General features: G+C 35.1%; 2 protein-coding genes across 5 annotated transcripts; one reads left to right on the forward strand and one right to left on the reverse strand.

Moving 5' to 3' along the window:
• Positions 1-746: 746 nt before the first annotated feature.
• On the forward strand, positions 747-16565 carry LOC128172222 (glucose transporter type 1-like). 4 transcript variants are annotated; one of them, XM_052838010.1, is made up of 14 exons: positions 747-793; positions 8222-8274; positions 9557-9754; positions 9919-10014; positions 10523-10683; positions 10888-11012; positions 12855-13025; positions 13707-13814; positions 13989-14077; positions 14167-14265; positions 14676-14888; positions 15244-15319; positions 15442-15569; positions 15877-16565. In XM_052838010.1, exons 3-14 carry the CDS (start codon positions 9689-9691, stop codon positions 16099-16101), a joined length of 1557 nt encoding a protein of 518 aa, XP_052693970.1. In that variant the 5' UTR covers positions 747-793; positions 8222-8274; positions 9557-9688; the 3' UTR covers positions 16102-16565. The 4 variants fall into 4 exon arrangements, with proteins under 4 accessions (XP_052693970.1, XP_052693972.1, XP_052693969.1 ...); XM_052838012.1 differs by lacking the exon at positions 747-793 and adding an exon at positions 919-995; XM_052838009.1 differs by lacking the exon at positions 747-793 and adding an exon at positions 2279-2429.
• LOC128172236 (antistasin-like) lies at positions 16514-20605 on the reverse strand. The gene is made up of 5 exons (XM_052838032.1): positions 20491-20605; positions 18796-18930; positions 17968-18114; positions 17402-17634; positions 16514-16822 (listed from the first exon to the last, which is right to left on the reverse strand). Exons 1-4 carry the CDS (start codon positions 20525-20527, stop codon positions 17402-17404), a joined length of 552 nt encoding a protein of 183 aa, XP_052693992.1. The 5' UTR covers positions 20528-20605; the 3' UTR covers positions 16514-16822.
• Positions 20606-20616: the final 11 nt, after the last annotated feature.

Below are 20616 nucleotides of genomic sequence, written 5' to 3' on the forward strand. Positions count from 1 at the left end.
CGTGCTTCAATGCCGGCCACGTGCAAAAATGTAGCTACCTGTATTTTCTCGTCCTTCTCTCCGATTCCTGTAGCCGTAAGATATATATCGAAGCCTTGGATCCACTCCTTCCAATTTTCTGCAAGATTTCCTTCCATCGATAAATGGCCTGGAGGCTTCAGTTGCTCCATAATTCCTGCAGCTTCGAACTTCTGACACCATGTAGAGTCACAACACTCAATAATGGCGTTCAAACTCTTTACTGAATATGATCACGTGACAAGATGCTTACATCACAGATAACCATCTGATACAGACTGTCGCTTATGTCAATAAACAAATTATAATGTAATAACATAACAAGAGAGAGATTGTACATAACATACATACATATGAAAAAATTGTATACATCTATACATGTATAAGTGTAAGTGTACGTGATTTTTCCAAATGTTAGACATTGAACTTGTTAAACTAATGTCCCGGACATATATAACTGGTCTATATAAACATCCCATAAACCCGAATGTTCTGCGTAATTGATTAATGAACAAATTAATGAAATCTATTTCATTTTTCTTAGATTTTGAAGAATTTTGTGAAAACACATGTAGGATTTTTATTTATCAGAAAGGCCAGTGTATACAACATATGAATTTATGGCTTTCACCATTAATTCACCCTCACAAAAAACACACAAAAATTTTCATGTCATAAAACGATAGTCGGCAATGATGAAATAACGACCCTTTTAGCCCGCCATACTTTGACTAGCATGCGTTGATGTGGAATAAACGGACGGTACATCGGTAAGGTAAGTCTTTGCATTTTTAATCATTACTTATTTGAAAAGCTAGTTAAAGAAATACATACTGTATCTCTAAAGACACTGCTTCTAATACAAATGACAGGTTGGGGACATCGATGACATGCAATTTAAAAAAAAAAAAAACTGGCCTTGTCCACATCTGTGACGTTTGAATGTTATTGTATGGAAGATTGGATATGCTTTCTATGTAAATATAATATTTCTGTTTGTATTTTTTTTAGGTATTTTATATGATTTAATTTCTATTTTTTCCGCTTTTATTTACTTCTTCTTTTGCTTGTTTTACCTTTTTATTTGATCTTTTATGAAAACAGATTTTACGCTCATATACTTTTTCAATTAAAACAAAAATCGGTGTTCGTGGTATCACTGTCTTTTCTCTTGATTCTTTTTCTTTTTTACTTCAGATATTTTAATTTTTCCTTTTTTTTTATATAGGCCTATCTAGAAAAAAAATATTTCTAGTTTTGCTATGGTGTGGTGCTTTTGTGTGTGTTGGGGAAGGGGGTGGGGGGGAGGGGGGGGGGGGTAGGTACATAACGTGGAGGGGGGAAGGGGCAAATATGTTTACAATTTTGATAGGCAACAGCGTACAGCTAACTGTGATGTATTCTATGTACATGTATCTATCACATGTATCAAGAGAATGGTAAGTGGTTAAACAATTTCGCCTTTTCAGCAATTGTATTCCTTTCAGTGTCAACTTCACGACAACTTTTTGTAGTTTATTACGTGTCATGCTTCACACATATATAGAAGTGCACACCTGATAATACCGCTACATTGTATAACGCATCGCTTTTTTCTAAAACTGCATTAACCTCGCACGTGTACACATTTGGCGAGACTTATCTGCCATTGTTTAAAAAAAAATAAGTTGCATTCTGTATGCTACAATATGAAGGAAAATCTAACATTTGCTAACTATACAACAACCTAGTCGTATACCCTGGATTTTTTTTTTTTGCTAAAACGGGTTCTGATGTAACTAATCAGGAATGCATTATCATACAAAGTTAATCTTTATAATACTGAGTCTCAGTCTGAGAATAAACGTGACGTGCACGTGCGTCCTTAACATAAACTCTGCAAAGAAGATGATTCTTCATGTTCTCGTTTTTGGCTCCGGATTGTAGACTGACTGACCTCATTGTCCACTTAGATAACTGCACACAGAGACCAGGGGGTAGGGTCAGGGGTACCCCATCTCTGTTGATCTTCCTCTTTGACAACAAAGACACGCGGGTCATAGGTTGTATAATACAAATTTCAAACACGTGTTTAAAGAGTTCCTCCGAAAAGGGAGAACAAGTACTATACAGTGACTTAGAGAGACTTGTCAGCTAATCAGAACAAGTACTATACAGTGACTTAGAGAGACTTGTCAGCTAATCAGAACAAGTACTATACAGTGACTTAGAGAGACTTGTCAGCTAATCAGAACAAGTACTATACAGTGACTTAGAGAGACTTGTCAGCTAATCAGAACAAGTACTATACAGTGACTTAGAGAGACTTGTCAGCTAATCAGAACAAGTACTATACAGTGACTTAGAGAGACTTGTCAGCTAATCAGAACAAGTACTATACAGTGACTTAGAGAGACTTGTCAGCTAATCAGGTAGGGGTTTTTGGTTTTTGTGTGTGTATTTTTCAATCACGCCTGGGCGCTTTTTAATGAAACTGAAACGGAACGTCTGTTATCAGTATATCATTAATGACACGCTAGCGATTGAACTTGAATATATATAACTAGGTTACTGACTTATTTAGTATACCTGTATATAGACTTTGTCAATGTGATGATTCTAATGCAAATATATACTTCCATGATATGCAAAAGAGGTGTTTGATAGATGAAGATCGCGGTTAAATGTAAAGTAAATGCTTTACCCTAACGTTAAATATACTTATGCTTGGTGAAATCATAGGCTCTCTCTCTCTCTCTCTCTCTCTCTCTCTTTCTCTCTCTCTCTCTCTCTCTCTGAACTATTTGCACTACAAATGTGCCATGCACCGTTGTTGGCAATACACACCACATGGTCACGTGATCTTAAGGAGGCTTGATGGCCGAAATATTAGCCATCATATCCTCCTAAAACTTTGAGCTATGATTTTTTCAGCAATAAACTTAAAAAGAAAAGAAGCGAAAATCAACATATTTTATCTTTAAAATCTTAATATTTTCCTTTTTTTGTATAGATTTTTTTCTTCTTAAAGAGATCAATACCGTGAGGGCCTGATTATGACCCTGACCTTCGAGCCTTTTTAAGACATTAAACCATAACCGTGATGTTAAATTTAAAGTTACGATTAACAAATCTTAAATGTATAATTAGGTCACCCACTGACATACATAGCCCTCGAAGGGCAATTTTGTGACGTCACACTATATCAAAATATGTGAGGTCACGCTTCTGGAATGCGTAGAACGTAGAATTTTTCGTGACGTATAAATGCCAATGAAAAAAAAATCAAACACGTGTTTCTAGTGCATGAATCTAAGATGATTTCCTTTTTTTTTTTTTTAAAGAGGTTTAAGCGAACACACGTTGTAGTTTTTATTTGTACTTGTATGTTATGTGCAGACTTAGTAGACAAAAGAAAACAACAACAACAGAGCCAGTACAAAATCGTAAGTTTTCAAGCGTGCACAAAATGACTTTTGAGATGTAAGTAGGAGCCCCACCCCTGCTCTTGTCTCTAGTTCATATAAATAAATGTCAATACCACAATGTCATCTGTGGTTTTTTTCTTTGGGTTTATAGGAAAAAGTTGTTTTGAATAAGTGTGCATTTTTATTTCAAACCGCTCTCTAACGTTAACACTTGAATTGAAGCATTGTTACTCCTAATACGTCTTGTATTTCTTAAAGTATCTATAAAAAAATTGTAAATTTTACCACGTCAGTTCTATCTAATTTCATTTTTTTTAATATCAATCACTTTGTAAATTTCACAATGTCAGTTCTATTTATATAATTTTACTTTATCATTTTGACATTCATATTATTTGTGAACATTTTTGTTACATCATTTTGATATTTAAAAAAAAATCGGCTGTTAAATGGTGCACTGTTTTTAGATTTGCTCATGGCACGTCAAGGGCACGTGCATTTATAGTGAGAACGGCGGGGGATGGGGGATGCTTTTATTTCTATCCATAAACTCCAACCTTCCTTAGTTACGGTCCCCAAATAATGACACCTAATCGTGATTACTGTAGTTTGATGACAGACTTGATTTCATCAATGACTATACAGAACTATCACACTGGGAAGGTCGCATCGCCAGTGCGTTCTAATCGCTCATTTTTCAGCGCGTTATCGGGTAAAGTAAATGGAAGACATCCCAGATCAAAGAGGGTTACGTAACAAATCACTTCAAAACTGAGATAAAGGCAGCACTCAAATATCTGTTGACAACACGAAGATTGAAGGAACCCAAAAGGCGAATACGATTTTCTTCGTATAAGCCCCGAGGCAACGATCTGGCGAAGATTCAATAATTTCATCGGTGGTAGAGACGTTTGGTTGTTGGTGGGGTGGGGAGGGGGGAGGGTGTCACTATTATTAGTCGTACTAAGGGCTATTCAATTAATTTACGTTGGGATGAAATTTCAAATGCATTTGCGTTGAAAACGGGAGAAGATTCAAAGGACAGAATGTTCAGTTCCCGTCTGTAGCCACGGTCCGTATAAGCATTAATCATGTGTACACATCAGTCTGCATACGATAATAGCTCTCTCTCTCTCTCTGAGCCCAACTACAAGAAATAGTACACAGTACTACACACTGACTGTGGTTTGCAATATGAAGGACCTTGGTTCGGAGAGTAATGTAAGATATGTCATTTACACATAATGCATTGTGACGTCACTTGAACCCCCCCCCCCCCCCGACTCAAGTAGGGTGTACGGTAATTTACACCCGGCTTATTAGCCAATCAAATCTCGTGTTACAAGCTACATAGGATATGATCATATTTAAAAACACCGTTTCATGCTTGCCTCTTCTAATCAAAGTACCGAAGAACTGACGGGAGTTGATTTTATCGATGTTTATTTAGTTTAAAATCAATGATATGTTATTTTGCATGACAAGTACAGGCAGTTTCTAGTCTGTATTTGAATTACGCACATTTTTATAATATGAATTTTCGGACTTTTTCGACACAAGAATGTTGATAAAACCCCATATGAATCATGTTAAGTAATATTTAAAGATAGAATAAATTCAATCAAACTATGTATCAGTGATAGACATATTTCTGGAAAATTTATGGATCCAAGCAATATAATTAAACTCTCGTCTCGTTCAACCAAACGCTCGGCTGTCGCCGTTAATCCCCGAAAAGCAAGAGAGACTCTCTGCTTGGCGGAGATTTACGGAGACAGCCGAGCGTCGAGTTGAACGAGACTATATTGAACTCTGGCGTAAGAATCCACATACAACTACAAAAAAATATCTAAATTGTTCGTACCATTTAGAATCTGACTATTTTCAAGGTATTTATAAATATGTTTCCTTGAAAAACAAAAACAATGCTTTAGCATACATTATTTCGAATTTATCAATTATTCTAAAGAACTAATTCTTGTCAGCGGCGATGATTTGTGCTTTGGTCCAAACACAGTTTCACTTTCGGTTTGTCAGAGTAACTGCATAGGAGAGTTGATTAAAATCAACTCCCAAAAATCAACGAATATAAATGTTATAACTAAAGGTAACGTTACAGTGCTTATTCATGTCAGAGACAATGTGTATGACGCAGTTCATTATATTTATAAAACAGTACTTAATTACTAACTTTGTATAGGAATATTATTGCTTTTTTTTGGCTGTCATTTTTAGCTTTTTAAACAAAATGGTGACGGGGGGGGGGGGTCATCTTCAATATGTTATGTTTCCTATGTGGTTATGAATTAAGTGCAAACTTACTGTCCTTTACAAAAATTCAGATTATCGAAGACAATCTTTTATCAAAATTTGTACATGACAAATGTACAAATTTTGAATGCTAATCTGAATTTTTGTAAAGGACAGAACGTGAGTATGTGACGGTAAGGGTTAGAGAAGAAGCCATTCAATGTTGATAAAAGCTTACAAAAAGCGTATACATTTTATAGAGATCGGCTGCGCCTTATTTCAACTGAATTTAATTCCATTTATGTAACACATCCCAGCAATATGACGGTTCAAGGGGTAAAGATGTATGCTTCCGGTTGTTAATACAATGTCAGAGGCACTGTTCGAAATACACCAAGAGGGGGGATAAGGAACATACATTGACTGGTTCATAAAATGTCAATGAAAATGAACCGAGTTGGCATTATCAAGTTCAAATTCAGGGGTTTTTTTCTCATTCAAACCAGATACTAATAATTTTGTACAAGAAGAACTTATTTATGAATATAAAAATACAAATCGACAGAAGCATGCATTCATATACATGTACATAGTAAAAGGATGGTAAAAATGGACGTAGAGATTTTTTCGATTAATATTATACAATTATTTTATGCTTGAGCAGTCAATAGACCAGAATATTTTTCCCGAGGTGCAGGGAACAGCTCAGTATGATCTATTGCCCGAGGCCTAATTCTGGTCTATTGACTGTTCAAGCATTAAATAATTGTTTTATTACCTAATTCCTTTTTTAGTTTTCCGGGTTTACAAGTTGCATATTGCAGATGTTTTTCGTGCCATTAATATGCAACATACTAAGATTTTTTTTTTCATCTTTTACATGCACCAAACCTGTTGCATGCATTACAACATTTCAATTTAATATTAGTTTGTACACAAAGAAGGAGGAGTCTTCAACCCATTGGATTACCTTATATGAGGCTTTGAAACTGTTGATTATTTGATACTTCATTTTGATAACATTAAATTTGGTTTTACCAAATACTAAAAACAGCGTCTATGTAAAGGAATATACATTCCCTGAGAAAGGATGTAATATTGTATAAATAGTGCCTGTTTGGGAGGGTAACTGTTAAAATTGGCACCTCTCGAAAAGTGAACGCTTCGCGTCGGTTGACAATGGTTGTCTCAGGGTGTCAATTTCAACAGTGACCCTCCCAAACAGGCACTACTTATTCTATTACACTGAATGTCTTTATTTTAGAAAAAATCTTACTCCTTTTATATAAACATGACGGCGAACCGTACGCGCATAATTTACGCGCATGTAACAATTCGTTGTGTTACCCTAACCCGTTGCCAAATGCGTTGCTAACGCCAAGGGTGATAGAACGGATTATCAACTGCGTCTAAGCCAATCAGATTTCAGTATTTAACATGAAAGTATAATAATATAACATACACGCGTTCTGATATACGTTGCCGGTCCAATAGATCAATTGACCGGCGGCCTAATAAATCGCAGTCTATTGACCGGCAGTTCAAAATAGACGCAAATATTTAATTTGTAATAAAACAACAAAATTCCTTTGATTAGGCCTATTTATACTTATATAAAACACAGTACACTGATGTATAGGATCCTTTCAGGAAAACTAAGGGTTAGTCTGGAACAGCATGGAAAATATTTGAAATAAATCAGGTTCTCTGAGAGATTTATAACAATGATTTGACGTGAATTTACTGTACATGTACTTCAAAACATTTTGTAGATTAACTCTGTACACATCCATTTGTTTTCTTTTCACTGACACGGTGAAATTTTCCCCGGGGACATTCGCTTTTCCATTCTGTAAACAAGCATTATTTATGTATGTCATGTTTGCGCGGTGTTGACATTGTTTTTATGTTTGTGTTTGCCACATAAAAGATTTAACAGCGCATCATACCAGGTAAATTCCATAGTTTGATTCAGTGCAGGGGTTAATTTAGATTGCATTTTTAATTATTTTTACTGTTCATGTATTTTGTTAATAAAGACCATGCATTGCCTAGATAATAGGATGTCATGCATTAAATTTGCTTTTATGACCATGTGAAGTACACATTATTGTCAATGTAAAAGTAGAATAACAATGTGATTATAAACAGATTCTCTCTCTCTCTCTATCTCTCTCTCTCTCTCTCTTTCTTTCTCTCTCTCTCTCTCTCTCTCTCTCTCTCTCTCTCTCTCTCTCTCTCTCTCTCTCTCTCCAAAATATGTACTTTCATTTTCTCCCTTTCTTTCTCTAATTCCCTTTCCTGAGAAACATGTACTCTTGCTCTGACATTCTTCATTAAACACACACACACACTCTCTCTCTCTCTCTCATGTCCTAAAAAAGGACTTGTCGTCCCTAGAACATAGGCCACATTTTCTATCCAAGTATTTACACAGATTTTACATTTCCATTATCTTAAGAGTTCTGTCCGTCTCCTGTATTTATTGTTAACACTTCAACTCTACAAATCTAACAGTGATATTTAATTGGTGTTTTTTTCTCTAGCTTTCTCACAACCAGACGTCATTTAAAGGGTTTCTTGAAGAAAGATATTTTAGGTAAGCTGAGTTTTTAATCATTTTATAAATTAGATCATTAATTTTCATTTCCGCGTAAAGAATGTCTAAAAACTAAAAAAAAAATGTTTTAAAAACAAGTTGAATTAGTCTCAGGTGACGTAAAAGTCTAGGCAAAAAATCAAATTTTGTTATGTCGATCAGCGTAATAATGTTTCATAACTTATTGTTGTATTAAATAATGAATTTTCATATTGTAGATAATTATTATAACGCAAAGCACATTCTGAGCACACGTAAACAATATATTATAAGTATTTGAATGAATTTAGTTTAAGAAGCATTTTATTCAGAAATATACACACACGTATATTTAATTTAACATATTTTATTGAGTAATCAAATGGATTAGGCAACAGGCAAAGCCTATATATACCCTCTCCAAAATACAAAGTCAAGAAGTGGTGTTATAAAATAATCAAAGAATATAGTATATAGTATGTAGTATAATTTACCAGTTTACAGAGTGATATATATTATTGATATATTTGTATACAAGACAAAGGATAATTGGATAATAAATAAAAAGCTCGACTTTTGACATATGATGATAAATTAACTTGTAGATACAAGTATATAAATGAATATGGATTGAAAAAGGCAAACAATAGCCTACATTAGTTCAGTCGATCAGAATGAATTTATGAACAGCGTTCATGCAGCTTATATTGGCGTAAAGGTCTACCCTTCCATTGATAATTTGAAATTATGAAGAATTCTAAAGAATATGTTTGGGGTTTTTTTTCAACAATTTTTGTTTTAATTGAACTATTTTTAACTCTACCTATCGTATACCTTTAAGAAATAATGAGATACACAGTTGACAAAGTTCAACATGTTCAAGTTCAGTTCAAACCAAATATATCTGAACAAGTAAACAGAGTAGCCAAATAAAAAAAATCGTCGAACTCCATGCAGGAAAAAGAAAGTTGTAAATATGGACGTTTAGAAAACACATTGTCTTTTACTAATTAACAATTTTTAATTGTCAATGAGTCCATGACTAATTTGACAATCATTGACAATTAAAAATTGTTAATTAGTAAGAGACAATATTTATATAAAACTTGAATATATAGAATCAGATCAGGAAAGTATAATTAGTAAACAGACAGCAACGACAATTTATGAAATGAATACATAACTTTCTCAGAGATTTAGAATATCGATTTGACATGAGGTTCAGAAATCTTTGAATAGTTCGGTCTGTTATATGTACAATCTCAATTAACAACTTACTCCATCGTCTGTAATTTATTTTCAGTCAACCATAGATCAACGAGTTATGTATCACCCTGACTAATTGACTAAAGAGTTGTTCATTACCATACTGCTGTATTCCATACAATGACCTTGACATTAGAGAACGACTAAATCACCACTCAAGGACGTCACCATGTCAAGTTCCCTTGGAAACTCACGCGATCACTTGTCCGCGGATAATGCGCCTCCGTCACGTGGAGTACGTATCATCAAAATGTTTGAAAATTAATTTGAAATCTACAATGTCTATCAAGATGAATATATAAATATATTACGACATTCTCTTCAGCTTTATCAGGCAATTTGTTGTGATGGCTATTTATTTTTAGCATTACAAAAATTTGTTTTGTCATCGCTTTGCAGAAAATCACGGGTTATCTGTCCGTGGCTGTATTCTCGGCCATTATGGGGTCTGTACAGTTTGGATATAACACAGGGGTCATCAACGCGCCAGAAAAGGTCAAATCAGCACCATCATGTTGTATTATTTAGTAAAACACATTTTAAAATGGCCCTTAAAGTGTAGATTTACGTTTGAACAATGTGAAAAGGGTGGAGGTCTTTACTTATTTTGGCTCACATAGGCTTTGAAATGGAGAACCTTTTAGAATATCAGGTATTTGTCTTTTATGTTCTATAATGAATTAAGATCATTGCAATATATATATATATATATATATATATATATATATATATATATATATATATATATATATATATATATATATATATATATATATATATATATATATATATTTCAACTAGAAAACAAAATTATAAAATGAGAAGCCAATCTATTTTGAAGTCTTTTTTCTTCAATAAATTGAAAAAAATGCTTCACACTATTTTGCATATATTTTTTCTATTAAACAAAAAAAACCCTACATAATTAATTGTATTTTATCAATAAAACTTTATCGCTGATATTTTATTTGGATGATAAGCTCAATGTTCGCTGATATTTTAGAAAATTAAGGATTTTATGAACGAGAGCCACACGTACCGTTATGACACACCCATCGACGAGAACACCCAGCTCAACCTCTACTCACTGCTCGTCGCCATCTTTGCCGTGGGCGGAATGCTGGGAGGACTAATGGCCGGCTGGTGGGCCGATTTCTTCGGCAGGTACGTGTTGCGAATTTAGCTATTTATTTATTCATTAATTTTTGTATTTATGTATTTGTGAAAATATTTATTTATTCATTTTTTTATTTATTTATTCATTTATTTATTGATTCATTCATCATTTATTACTTTTTCTTTTCCTATTGTTTTTACAGATGTGTTTGTACATGTAGCTATATGTGTATGTTTTCCTTTCCTCTTCAGAAAGTTTGGTATGCTGTTGAACAACGCCTTTGCCTTCGCGGCGGGGGGTCTGTTTTTCTTCAGTAGAGAGGCCCACTCCTACGAGATGATCATAGTAGCCAGGCTGCTGATAGGGTTCAACTGTGGTAAGTGATGTTATGGTATACAAATTTAAGGTACATAACCCCCTCCCCAATCTGTGGTGATTGCTCTTCTCTTATAGTGTACAGAGGTATTTAAGGTACATCACTCTTCTACTAACTGTGATGCATATTCTTCTCTTAAAGTGTTCAGAGTAAATTAAGGTACACGACCCCCCCCCCCCCCCCAAAAAAAAAATGGGAGTAAGTGCCCTTATAGTGTACAAAGTGTATTACGCCGATTTTACGGTACATCACCATATTGCAGAGAGACTCACTGATACAAGATTATAGTAGCCAGGCTGCTGATAGGTTTAAACTGTGGTAAGTGGTCTTATATTGTACAAATTAAGGTACACCAACACCTCCTCCGTCTGTAGTGAGTGATCTTGTAATGAGTGTATTAAGGAATATCACTCAAGTAGATAGACTCACTCCTACTAGATGATCATAGTGGCCAAGCTGCTGATAGGATGCAACTTTGGTACATATAAGTTATTTTATACCGCAAAAGTTAAGACACATCACCCCCCCCCCCCCCAACACTGTGGTAAATTCTCTTGCAGTTTACAGTGTATTAAGGTACATTACCCCATATATAGAGACTCAATGATAGTGCTAATACAGTGTGCAAAGTGAGTTAAAGTACATCACCTCCTCCCCAACCTGGGTTAAATGCCCTTAAAGTGAATACTGTCAATTAAGGTACATACGGGGAAATAGTATAAAATGAATATCTACCACTCCTCTTCCTTGAAGACTGTGGCGAGTGTGTTTATTGTGTACATCAACTCTCTTTCTTCAGTGAGTAGCGTACTATATGCAAAATGTACAAATGTACACCATCACTCATATCAACGTGTAAACAGGATTGATTTCAACGAATTTTACAATAATGTTATTACGGATTTCATTCTGAATAAGTTAAATCAAAATGCTTCTATTTGCCATGTTCATGATGTTCTACCGTTATGTCCATACCTTAGATATAATCAAAAACATACTGTTTATCCGTGTTGAAATTAAATCCTAAATTACATATCTTATATGAAACGTTGAAATCATAGCAAAATGTAAATTACAAGTACATCCTCAGAATATTTAACTATCATATATTTCTTTGTTTTTTTGCATATAAGAAACTATTTTTAAATCAAAAATTAATCGGGAGTTAAGGTTATTTTCCGTTGACGTAATCATCCACGTATCCTACAGAACACATGTTGCCATGTCAGCTGTGGCATGGTTCACCTTGGCATAAAAACAGGTGCACGGCCTTAACAAGATAGCTTCTTAACTTTAACCACTCTATAATCGAACCAAGTTCATTAATCCATTCACGTAATGCAACCGAACTTACGGTCCATGTACATTGCACATGTACTTAAATCGCAAAGTACAACATTTTTTAAGTACTAATATAAGTACATGTAACACTAAAATCAAAGACCTGTAACATACAATATCTATATGCAATTGATAGTTTTTCCATCATTAGTTTTCATTCAGCAAAATTAGGTTTGTCTATAGAAGAAGTAATTAAGATGAATTATTTTCTGTAAAACGCTCATGTAAAGGACAGTAATTCTCTCCATTTTAAGACCATATGTTGTTCTATATCCTTAAAAAAGAAATATGATAACTTCATTGCTAGCAACCACCTATTTGTTCACAAGGCAGTGATGGGATTTACCATGTAATGCAACAACAAACACCAACATTTTCGTCATAGGTAGTTGAGAAATGTCCTTTATTTGTTAAGAAAAAAAAACCAGTTGGTTTAATGTCTGTTCTTGTGAAGGTCGCTTCATTATTTGTTTAAACATGCCGTACTTTGTGTCCACATAGGTCTGTACACGGGACTGACACCTCTTTACCTGACCGAGATAGCCACGGCGGATATCCGGGGCGCACTCGGAACCCTCCACCAGTTTGGAGTTACCATCGGAATCTTCCTGTCCCAGATTCTGGGATTTCCAGAAATATTTGGAAACGGAGAGTACTGGCACATTCTGTTAGGTGAAAATTTTGTAGCTCTCTTTTACTGTATATCCTTTATATTATTTTAACCTTTTTCTCGAGTTATTTCCTCTTTTTAGTTGGTAAATGTAAGTTAGTTAACAAACATCCATCATATGCAATTAGATATTATATAACCTTTTTTTCTTAAAAAAAAAGCTAGCTTTTAAAACTAGCGGTAATTATGAAAAACAAAATCGTATTTTACAGATACGTTCATCGTAATATAAACGCATCTTTCTGACACAACAAGTAGCGCAACTTGTCTAATAAGATGGAAACGCGAAATAACGTTGGTTAATATCCACTAGACACAATTAAGACATTGGTAGTTTATTTACATTGTACGTGTTTAAGTGCATTTGGTGATATTAAGACGCAGTGTGGCGCCTGGGAGAGATGCATTATGACACCTTAATGATATCATGTTACAATTTGACTTTATGTGATATCAAGACGCAATACGACGCCCTACACATGTGTATTGACGCTTATGTGAAATTCGACACATTTTGACGCACTGGTGATATGTTGACGGTCTATCTCGCAATGGTTATTTTTGACGCACTACGACGCCATGATAATATATATTGACCCAATATGACGCATAAGCGATACTTGACACATTACGGCGCCTTTGATGATATATTGACGCAATGTGACGCCCTCCTCTGTCTGTAGGTCTGTGCGTGGCACCATCAGCACTACAAGTCTTCACTATGCCATTTTGTCCGGAAAGTCCTCGGTATTTATTGCTAACGAAGGAGAAAGAAAATGACGCTATGAATGGTACGTATATATTTCCGGTCAGATTCTACATCAATGTGTTTGTGCATTGTGTTAGCTTAAGTCTCTACTGTTTTTTCATGTTTAAGAATGTATTTTCAGGTTTTCGCTATGAGTGAGATTTTCTAACTTTATTTTGATGTCATAATTAAACATATCACATTACTATTTCGTTAGCTCTGGTAAAACTCCGAGGGACCTCGGGTGTGGACGATGATCTTAATGAAATGAGACAAGAGCACCAGGCGATGCAATCCGAAAAGAAGGCATGCAAATCGATGATTTCTTTTTTCACTAAAAATCTATTGCCAGTTTCTCTCTTCTTTTTTTTTTTACACATTTACTCTTAAAATAGATTGGGATCTTGCACCTGCTGAAGAAGAAGTCACTGCGCATGCCCCTAGTCATCAGTATCGTCATGCATCTATCACAACAGCTGTCGGGAATCAATGCGGTAAGGACCTTTTCTTTTATTTCCTGTGCTTGCAAATGCATTCTGATACCAATTTTAAGCCAACAGAAAATGACTTTTTGCTTGGTGTTGCCTCCTGCCCCATTGAAATACCCCCACCCCACCCCCTCCTCGCGGATACAAGTTTATAAGCAAAACGTTTTTGTATGGAGACATTATTTATTCTTTACTAATTTTTAATAAGTTATATTTTAATTTTTAAAAATTGTAAAAAAAAAATCCCCCCTCCCTCCTTCCTGGGTCTAGAAACCTCCAGGGCAATTCCAAACAGAAAAACTTTAAAAGAATGTTTATCAAAACCCCATTTCCGCATGCGCATAATACCATGCGTCACAGTTCGTATTATATGTGAGCGAATAAAACCCTACTCATCATACTTGTTGCTTTTTCAGATATTCTATTATTCATTCAAATTGTTTACCAGCGCTGGAATTTCCGATGATCTGGCTGCGCACGCAACAAGCGGAATTGGCGGCATTATGCTTGTGATGACGTTGATAACCATTCCATTGATGGACAGGATCGGTAGGCGGACTCTACATCTGACGGGGTTGGCGGGAATGTTCGTCTTCAGTATCCTTATAACCATTACGCTCTCCTTTACGGTAATTCAAGAGGGCTTACGATTGACTTGTTTCGTCTAATACATTTTGCTGATTTGTTTTCAATTTATTATTGTTTTGTTGACTTTAACTTAAGACAAGTTTAATCAACATAATTCCTGTTAACTAATTGATTTTGACTTTTAAGGTACTAGATTTTACTGTTTAACCTATGCTATTTAAATTGTTATATTGCATATATTATATATTTTTATTCTTTAGGGCAAGGTTCCGTAATTTGTGTTGTAATAAGCCGTTATGTTGATCTATCTATTTTTATACAGGACACGGTTCCGTGGATTGTGTCGTAATAAGTTGTTTTATTGATGTTATATTTATCAATTCTTCAATTCTTTAGGACAAGGTTCCGTGGTTTGATACCGCTAACGTGGTTGTCTCCCTTGTCTATGTGGTTTTTTTCGCCATGGGGCCAGGTATTTCAAAAAGAAAATCACTAATTCCTTTACTAAACTGTTCACAATTATTTTATAATATTTAGATCAAAATCTTCCCGAACTCATAAACGCTTAATCATGATTAACTTTTTTCTTAACAGGATCTATACCATGGATGATAGTAGCGGAACTGTTCACGCAGGGACCGCGGGTTTCCGCAATGAGTATATCGGTTCTGATTAACTGGGCGTGTAACTTTGCTGTTGGATATGTGTTCCCCATTATGCAGGTAACTCAAATACATCTGATTATATTCGCTCTTTGTAAGACTAGAAAAATTAATGTTATTTAATTTTCTGGTGAAAAATATGTAGTTTCCTGTGAGAAACGATTAGATGTGAAATTAAATTGCATGAAACACAACTTTCAGGACAAATTCTTGATGACAGGAAATGTCTTTCTTAAACATAACTTAAGATATCATACATATATGTATCAAGTCGTTATCGCTAGCAAGGATCGTCCTTCTAAACAGATTCTTCAACTTTGAACATTTATTAGAGGTTAAAAAGTTTTTTTTCTGTTTTTTTTTCTAGAAAGAACTAAATAACTTCTCCTTCCTGCCTTTTACGGCATTTCTCCTGTTGTTTTGGATCTTTATTTATGTATACCTACCAGAGACTAAAAATAGAACATTTGAGGATATAGCCTCGTCTTGGAACAAATCTCAAAGCGAGGCGGGGAACCCCCAGGCTAAGTATATCCCAACGGAAGACACGGCTATTGTGGAATTCCAACAACAGCAGAGAAGCAATCGATAACCAAAAGCAAAGCCATAGAGTTTTAGTTTGCAAATTATGCATAAGTTATTATTTCAAAAATTTCAGAATCTTTAAGGTTGTTGACAAGCTTTAGAAACAAATCTTGAACAAACATTACATGTCCTGTCCTCTTCATTTTCAAACAACTTAGTCATCGTATAATTCATGATTTCAATGGTATATTGAAGAAACCGTTCTATATGTATTATATGTGGTCGAGGTATAGTTCTATATATGTATATATATGTACTCCTAATATATTTTTGTATACTGTATACATTATAAAGTTAAAGGGAAAAAAACTTTTTTTTAAAAGTTGTGTACTCGGAGTTTTGTTTTTACAAAGAGAATGATGTCTTATTTAACTTTTAGGTGATACATCTGAAATGCAATAATAATAATACATCTATAATTGTGTTTTTTAATTTGTTTATTGAAAAAATAAATAGAAAACAATAAGTGTAGAGACTTGTTATCATCCCTTTATATTATCAGCCACCAATCCTCTCCGGTTAGATATTGTTCAAACATTATTATCCGATTCATACGTATTTCTGTCAACCTAAATCCTACATAATAGAAAAATGCCGATGATATACGATTGCATGTAAATCATTTTGAGCTAATTAGACATCTGCTATATCCATGCACGCCGTTCGTATTCCCTCTTCCCTCTTCCCGGCTGTACATACACTCAGGAGAATGTAGACATACAATGTATCTGAAATAGAACGCTGTGTTTACACAGATGTGTGTCAAACGATGCGTGATTAACGAAGTTATGAAAAATTGACCTTTTTAACGTCATTTCTTAAAACACAGGACAAGGTTGATAAAAATGTTATTTTTAATATTTACAGTACTTAATATATTTCTCAGCCATTTCAATTATTGATATATTTATGGACTTCGTGATCTAGAAAAAGGCCAGGAATGGGGTACGGACCTTTGTGAAAAATTCAAATTCATTGAATATTCACATAGTAGGTTTAATAAAATTAAGCCCGGGACACACTCCTTACCTTACCCCAAACAAAACAAAGTTATTCTTCGCGCCCCGCCCCCGGAAAAGTTTGCTTGATCCGCGCATGGACTACCCTATCAGATCCCACCACGCATCTTTACAGGCCTAACAGGTATGATCCTCCGTGAAGAATTCAAATTTACATAATTTACATCGTAAAATCACAAACATTAGACCTGGAATATCCCACCCGGTAAACAAAAGTATCCCCCCCCCCCCCCCGCCACCCTCCTTTAGAATATTTTTCTGGATCCGCGCACTCTTTCTTTAACTGACCTAGCAGACGTCCGACCTGCAGACACAGTACGTGCAGTCTTTGTGGTCCACCAGGTACTCTCCCTTACAGCGTAAATCACAAACTTGTTTTGAAAGCTCGCAGTCGATTGGGTCGTGTGTTGTGACGTTTAACTTGCCGGAAGTAGCTGTGACGGGCGCAGCAGTAGAGGAAGTGGCCTGTTTCTGGACCGTGGTCGCTTTTGGGGTCACTGTAGTAGATGGAACTGTTGTCGCTAAAACAACATAAAGAAAGGTGTAAAAACATGATGATATGAAACAGTTTATAGATTATTTATTGTAACTGGATGTATACAGTAAAGAAAAACAAGTCGAAACTACAGAAAGTGGGGTTCCTTCTTTGTTATATTTGTAGGGTAATCCCCCACCCCAGTTTATTTAAGGCGTAACGATCATTGATTCATATATTTAATCAAACCTTAGAATTAAGCTTTGATCAAAGTAGACTGGAGTGTTTTTAAAAAGGTCTTCTAATCAACGAAGTTGATTTAAGTTGTTGTTATTTGGTCAGTTGATTGCTAAAGCAAAGAATAGTAATGGCGACGTACTTTGGTGAGAGTTGTCACACATGCAGAATTCACATCCGGTTCCGCCCTTGACATAGTATTCACAGTTGAGGGGACAGCTCTGCTGGGAGGGGATGCACGGATTCTGAATGTGATGGTGAGTCCCGTCAACCAATAGCAGGTGCGTGTCTACAAAGTGAAGCAATACACGGTCCTAAGAGAAAAATTGCAAGTGCCCGTTCAAATGGGCCATGACACGTATGAAAATCCATCATAAAATACAACATACAATTATGTTACCGGCTTAATAGGTCTATTTTGATACAATGAAAAATGATATTAAAAAAAACACCCGTTTATATTCAATACTAAAAATGTTTGACGATGATTGGAAAACCAAACTTTGTAAACAATTAAAGAAAATGTTGGAAATCCTTAAAATAGTTCATGGTATTTGGTGATATCCGTTGATGTCTACAGTTTTTGGATTATCGCCTCTTCCTTTACAGTAGCAGATATCATAGCCTGACCCATCCTTTATATAACACTTTAATTATATCTGCTGATATCGGTTGATACTTGTTTCTGATACTAAACAGTGCCATTGCAGTGGCAGAAATCGCAGCCTCGTCCAATCTGTATTAAACACTTTATTTATTTCTGCTGATATTTGTTCAGTTTCTCATTTTCACCTGTGCCTTTGCAGATATTGCAGCATGATCCAATTTATATAGAACACTTTCATTATATCTGCCGATATAATTTGGTATCTACAGGATCTGATTCTCACCGGTTCCTTTACAGTGGCAGATATCTCAGCCTCGTCCGTTTTACTGATATCTGTTGATATCTACAGGATCTGATTCTCACCTGAGCCTTTACAGTGACAGATATCACAGCCTGAACCGTCCTTCTCGTACCCGTTGGCACAGTTTAGTCGACAGAACATCAGGATGGGCTGACAGTGGGAGTTAAACGAGTCCAGGAAAAACCCCTCCGTCATCGCTAAAAATAGATGCAGAAAACACTCCGTTACTGTTAAAAAATACAAAAAACCCTCCGTTACTGGTAAAAATGAAATACACAAAATTCCCTCCGTCACTGCTGAAATATATAAAATGTTTTTTATGTTGACCGGTCTACTGGTCCAAAAGTAAAATAGTCAGACAACTACCTTACAGTTAATAGAGATCCGTCTGACCTCGGCGGAACGGAAATACAGTTTCAGATAATGTAGATTCCTATTTCACCCCTGCGAATGTTATTATCATTTAAATTTTAGACCACGTGATTTTATTTGACCCTTTCAGTTTCGCAGTAAAAATCATGCCTCGTATTTATAGTCTATATTATAGAATCTAGGTACTTGTAGTCAAATATAAAATCTAGAGGTTTATTGATTTTAAACTTTATCTTCATTAATTGGTGGATAAAAAGGTGTTCTTGAAATAAATGCGACAATACAAAATATAGTTGTTGACTGTTGTTGCAACAATTAACACATGCTTGTAGAGACCCCTCCCCCCCCCCCCCCCCCCCCCCCCTGAGGATTAATTTTCGATCCGCGCCTGACCTAGTAATAGCATTAATAGTGAAACAGACTATACTATTTTATGCAGAATGTTCCTTGAAAATGGCTCGATATACTAAGTTTCTTATGCAAAACAGACACCCATCATTTTTCTAAAAACATTGTATTGCACACCACAAGCATCAAACATGGCTATGATTTTATTAAGCAACCCAATGTTTAATTTTTCAACCACTCTACACGTGGTTGAACACGAACGATAACTCTGATCTGAATATTATCGTTTAATGTAAATAACCGCTAGATGGTGAAATAAGACACCCAACTTAAAAGGTGTTCATGTTTTAACATAAATCCAAGGATATGATATAAAAACGACCAGTACTTACGTATTTTGAGAATTTTATCCGAACCCTTATACTTCCGCTCGAAATTTCACAGGAACTGAAGAAATCTCGGTGAAGTCTCGTGAACTTTCATTAGAGCACCTCTGGATTTATTACATACTTAGCAACGATAAAGAAAACATTCCGAACACATTCGCAGGGGTGTATTTAAACTAGTGAAATTAATATCAGCGTAAAATCGCGAGAAACACCCTTTGCGGATTTTAAAACCTCGCCATTATATTTAAAGAGTTAATACCTATACGAAAAAAAGGAAAAAAGTTTCTCTTTCCTGATTTTATATTCTCGCAATTTGATGCAAAATAGCAGGATCGCGGAATTTGATACTCGCAAAAAGTAAGGATTTTACAGTAAATGGATGGATGCTACTTATTTTATAATGCTTGCATATGTAGTGAATGGTATTATATGAATAATAACAAAAATATCCTAAAAAACGCCCTGGCCTCCACAAAAATCATACAATCAATCAAAAAGATTCCTTCAAAGTCTTTTAAAATACCACATTTTAGTATCTTGGAAATTTACAAACAATGAAATATTGACTTAATTAGTAATAACTCTATCATTATATGGAATACATTAAAATTAGGTTAAAACAAAAAAACAACACTTTAGTATACCGACCAATCATTAAGCAGATTATCGCCCCGACACTCCTCATGTTTCCTGGGTTTCTTTATTGCCTGACTGTGGAGTGCGACAAGGAATCTTACTCTGCCCCGAGCTATTGTCTGTGTCCACGTATATATA

The sequence above is a fragment of the Crassostrea angulata genome, chromosome 2, assembly GCF_025612915.1.
Source record: "Crassostrea angulata isolate pt1a10 chromosome 2, ASM2561291v2, whole genome shotgun sequence".
NCBI classification, from domain to species: Eukaryota; Metazoa; Mollusca; class Bivalvia; order Ostreida; family Ostreidae; genus Magallana; species Magallana angulata.

Excerpts from the sequence above, each read along its gene's own strand:
- LOC128172222 (XM_052838010.1), top strand. The coding sequence starts at position 9,689 with ATGTCAAGTTCCCTTGGAAACTCACGCGATCACTTGTCCGCGGATAAT. Across the intron at positions 14,266-14,675 it reads AGCTGTCGGGAATCAATGCG|ATATTCTATTATTCATTCAA; the intron begins GTAAGGACCTTT and ends TTGCTTTTTCAG. Across the intron at positions 15,320-15,441 it reads TTTTTTCGCCATGGGGCCAG|GATCTATACCATGGATGATA; the intron begins GTATTTCAAAAA and ends TTTTCTTAACAG.
- LOC128172236 (XM_052838032.1), bottom strand. The coding sequence starts at position 20,527 with ATGAGGAGTGTCGGGGCGATAATCTGCTTAATGATTG. Across the intron at positions 18,931-20,490 it reads GATAATCTGCTTAATGATTG|CGATGACGGAGGGGTTTTTC; the intron begins GTCGGTATACTA and ends ATCTATTTTTAG. Across the intron at positions 18,115-18,795 it reads CTGTCACTGTAAAGGCTCAG|ACACGCACCTGCTATTGGTT; the intron begins GTGAGAATCAGA and ends TTCACTTTGTAG.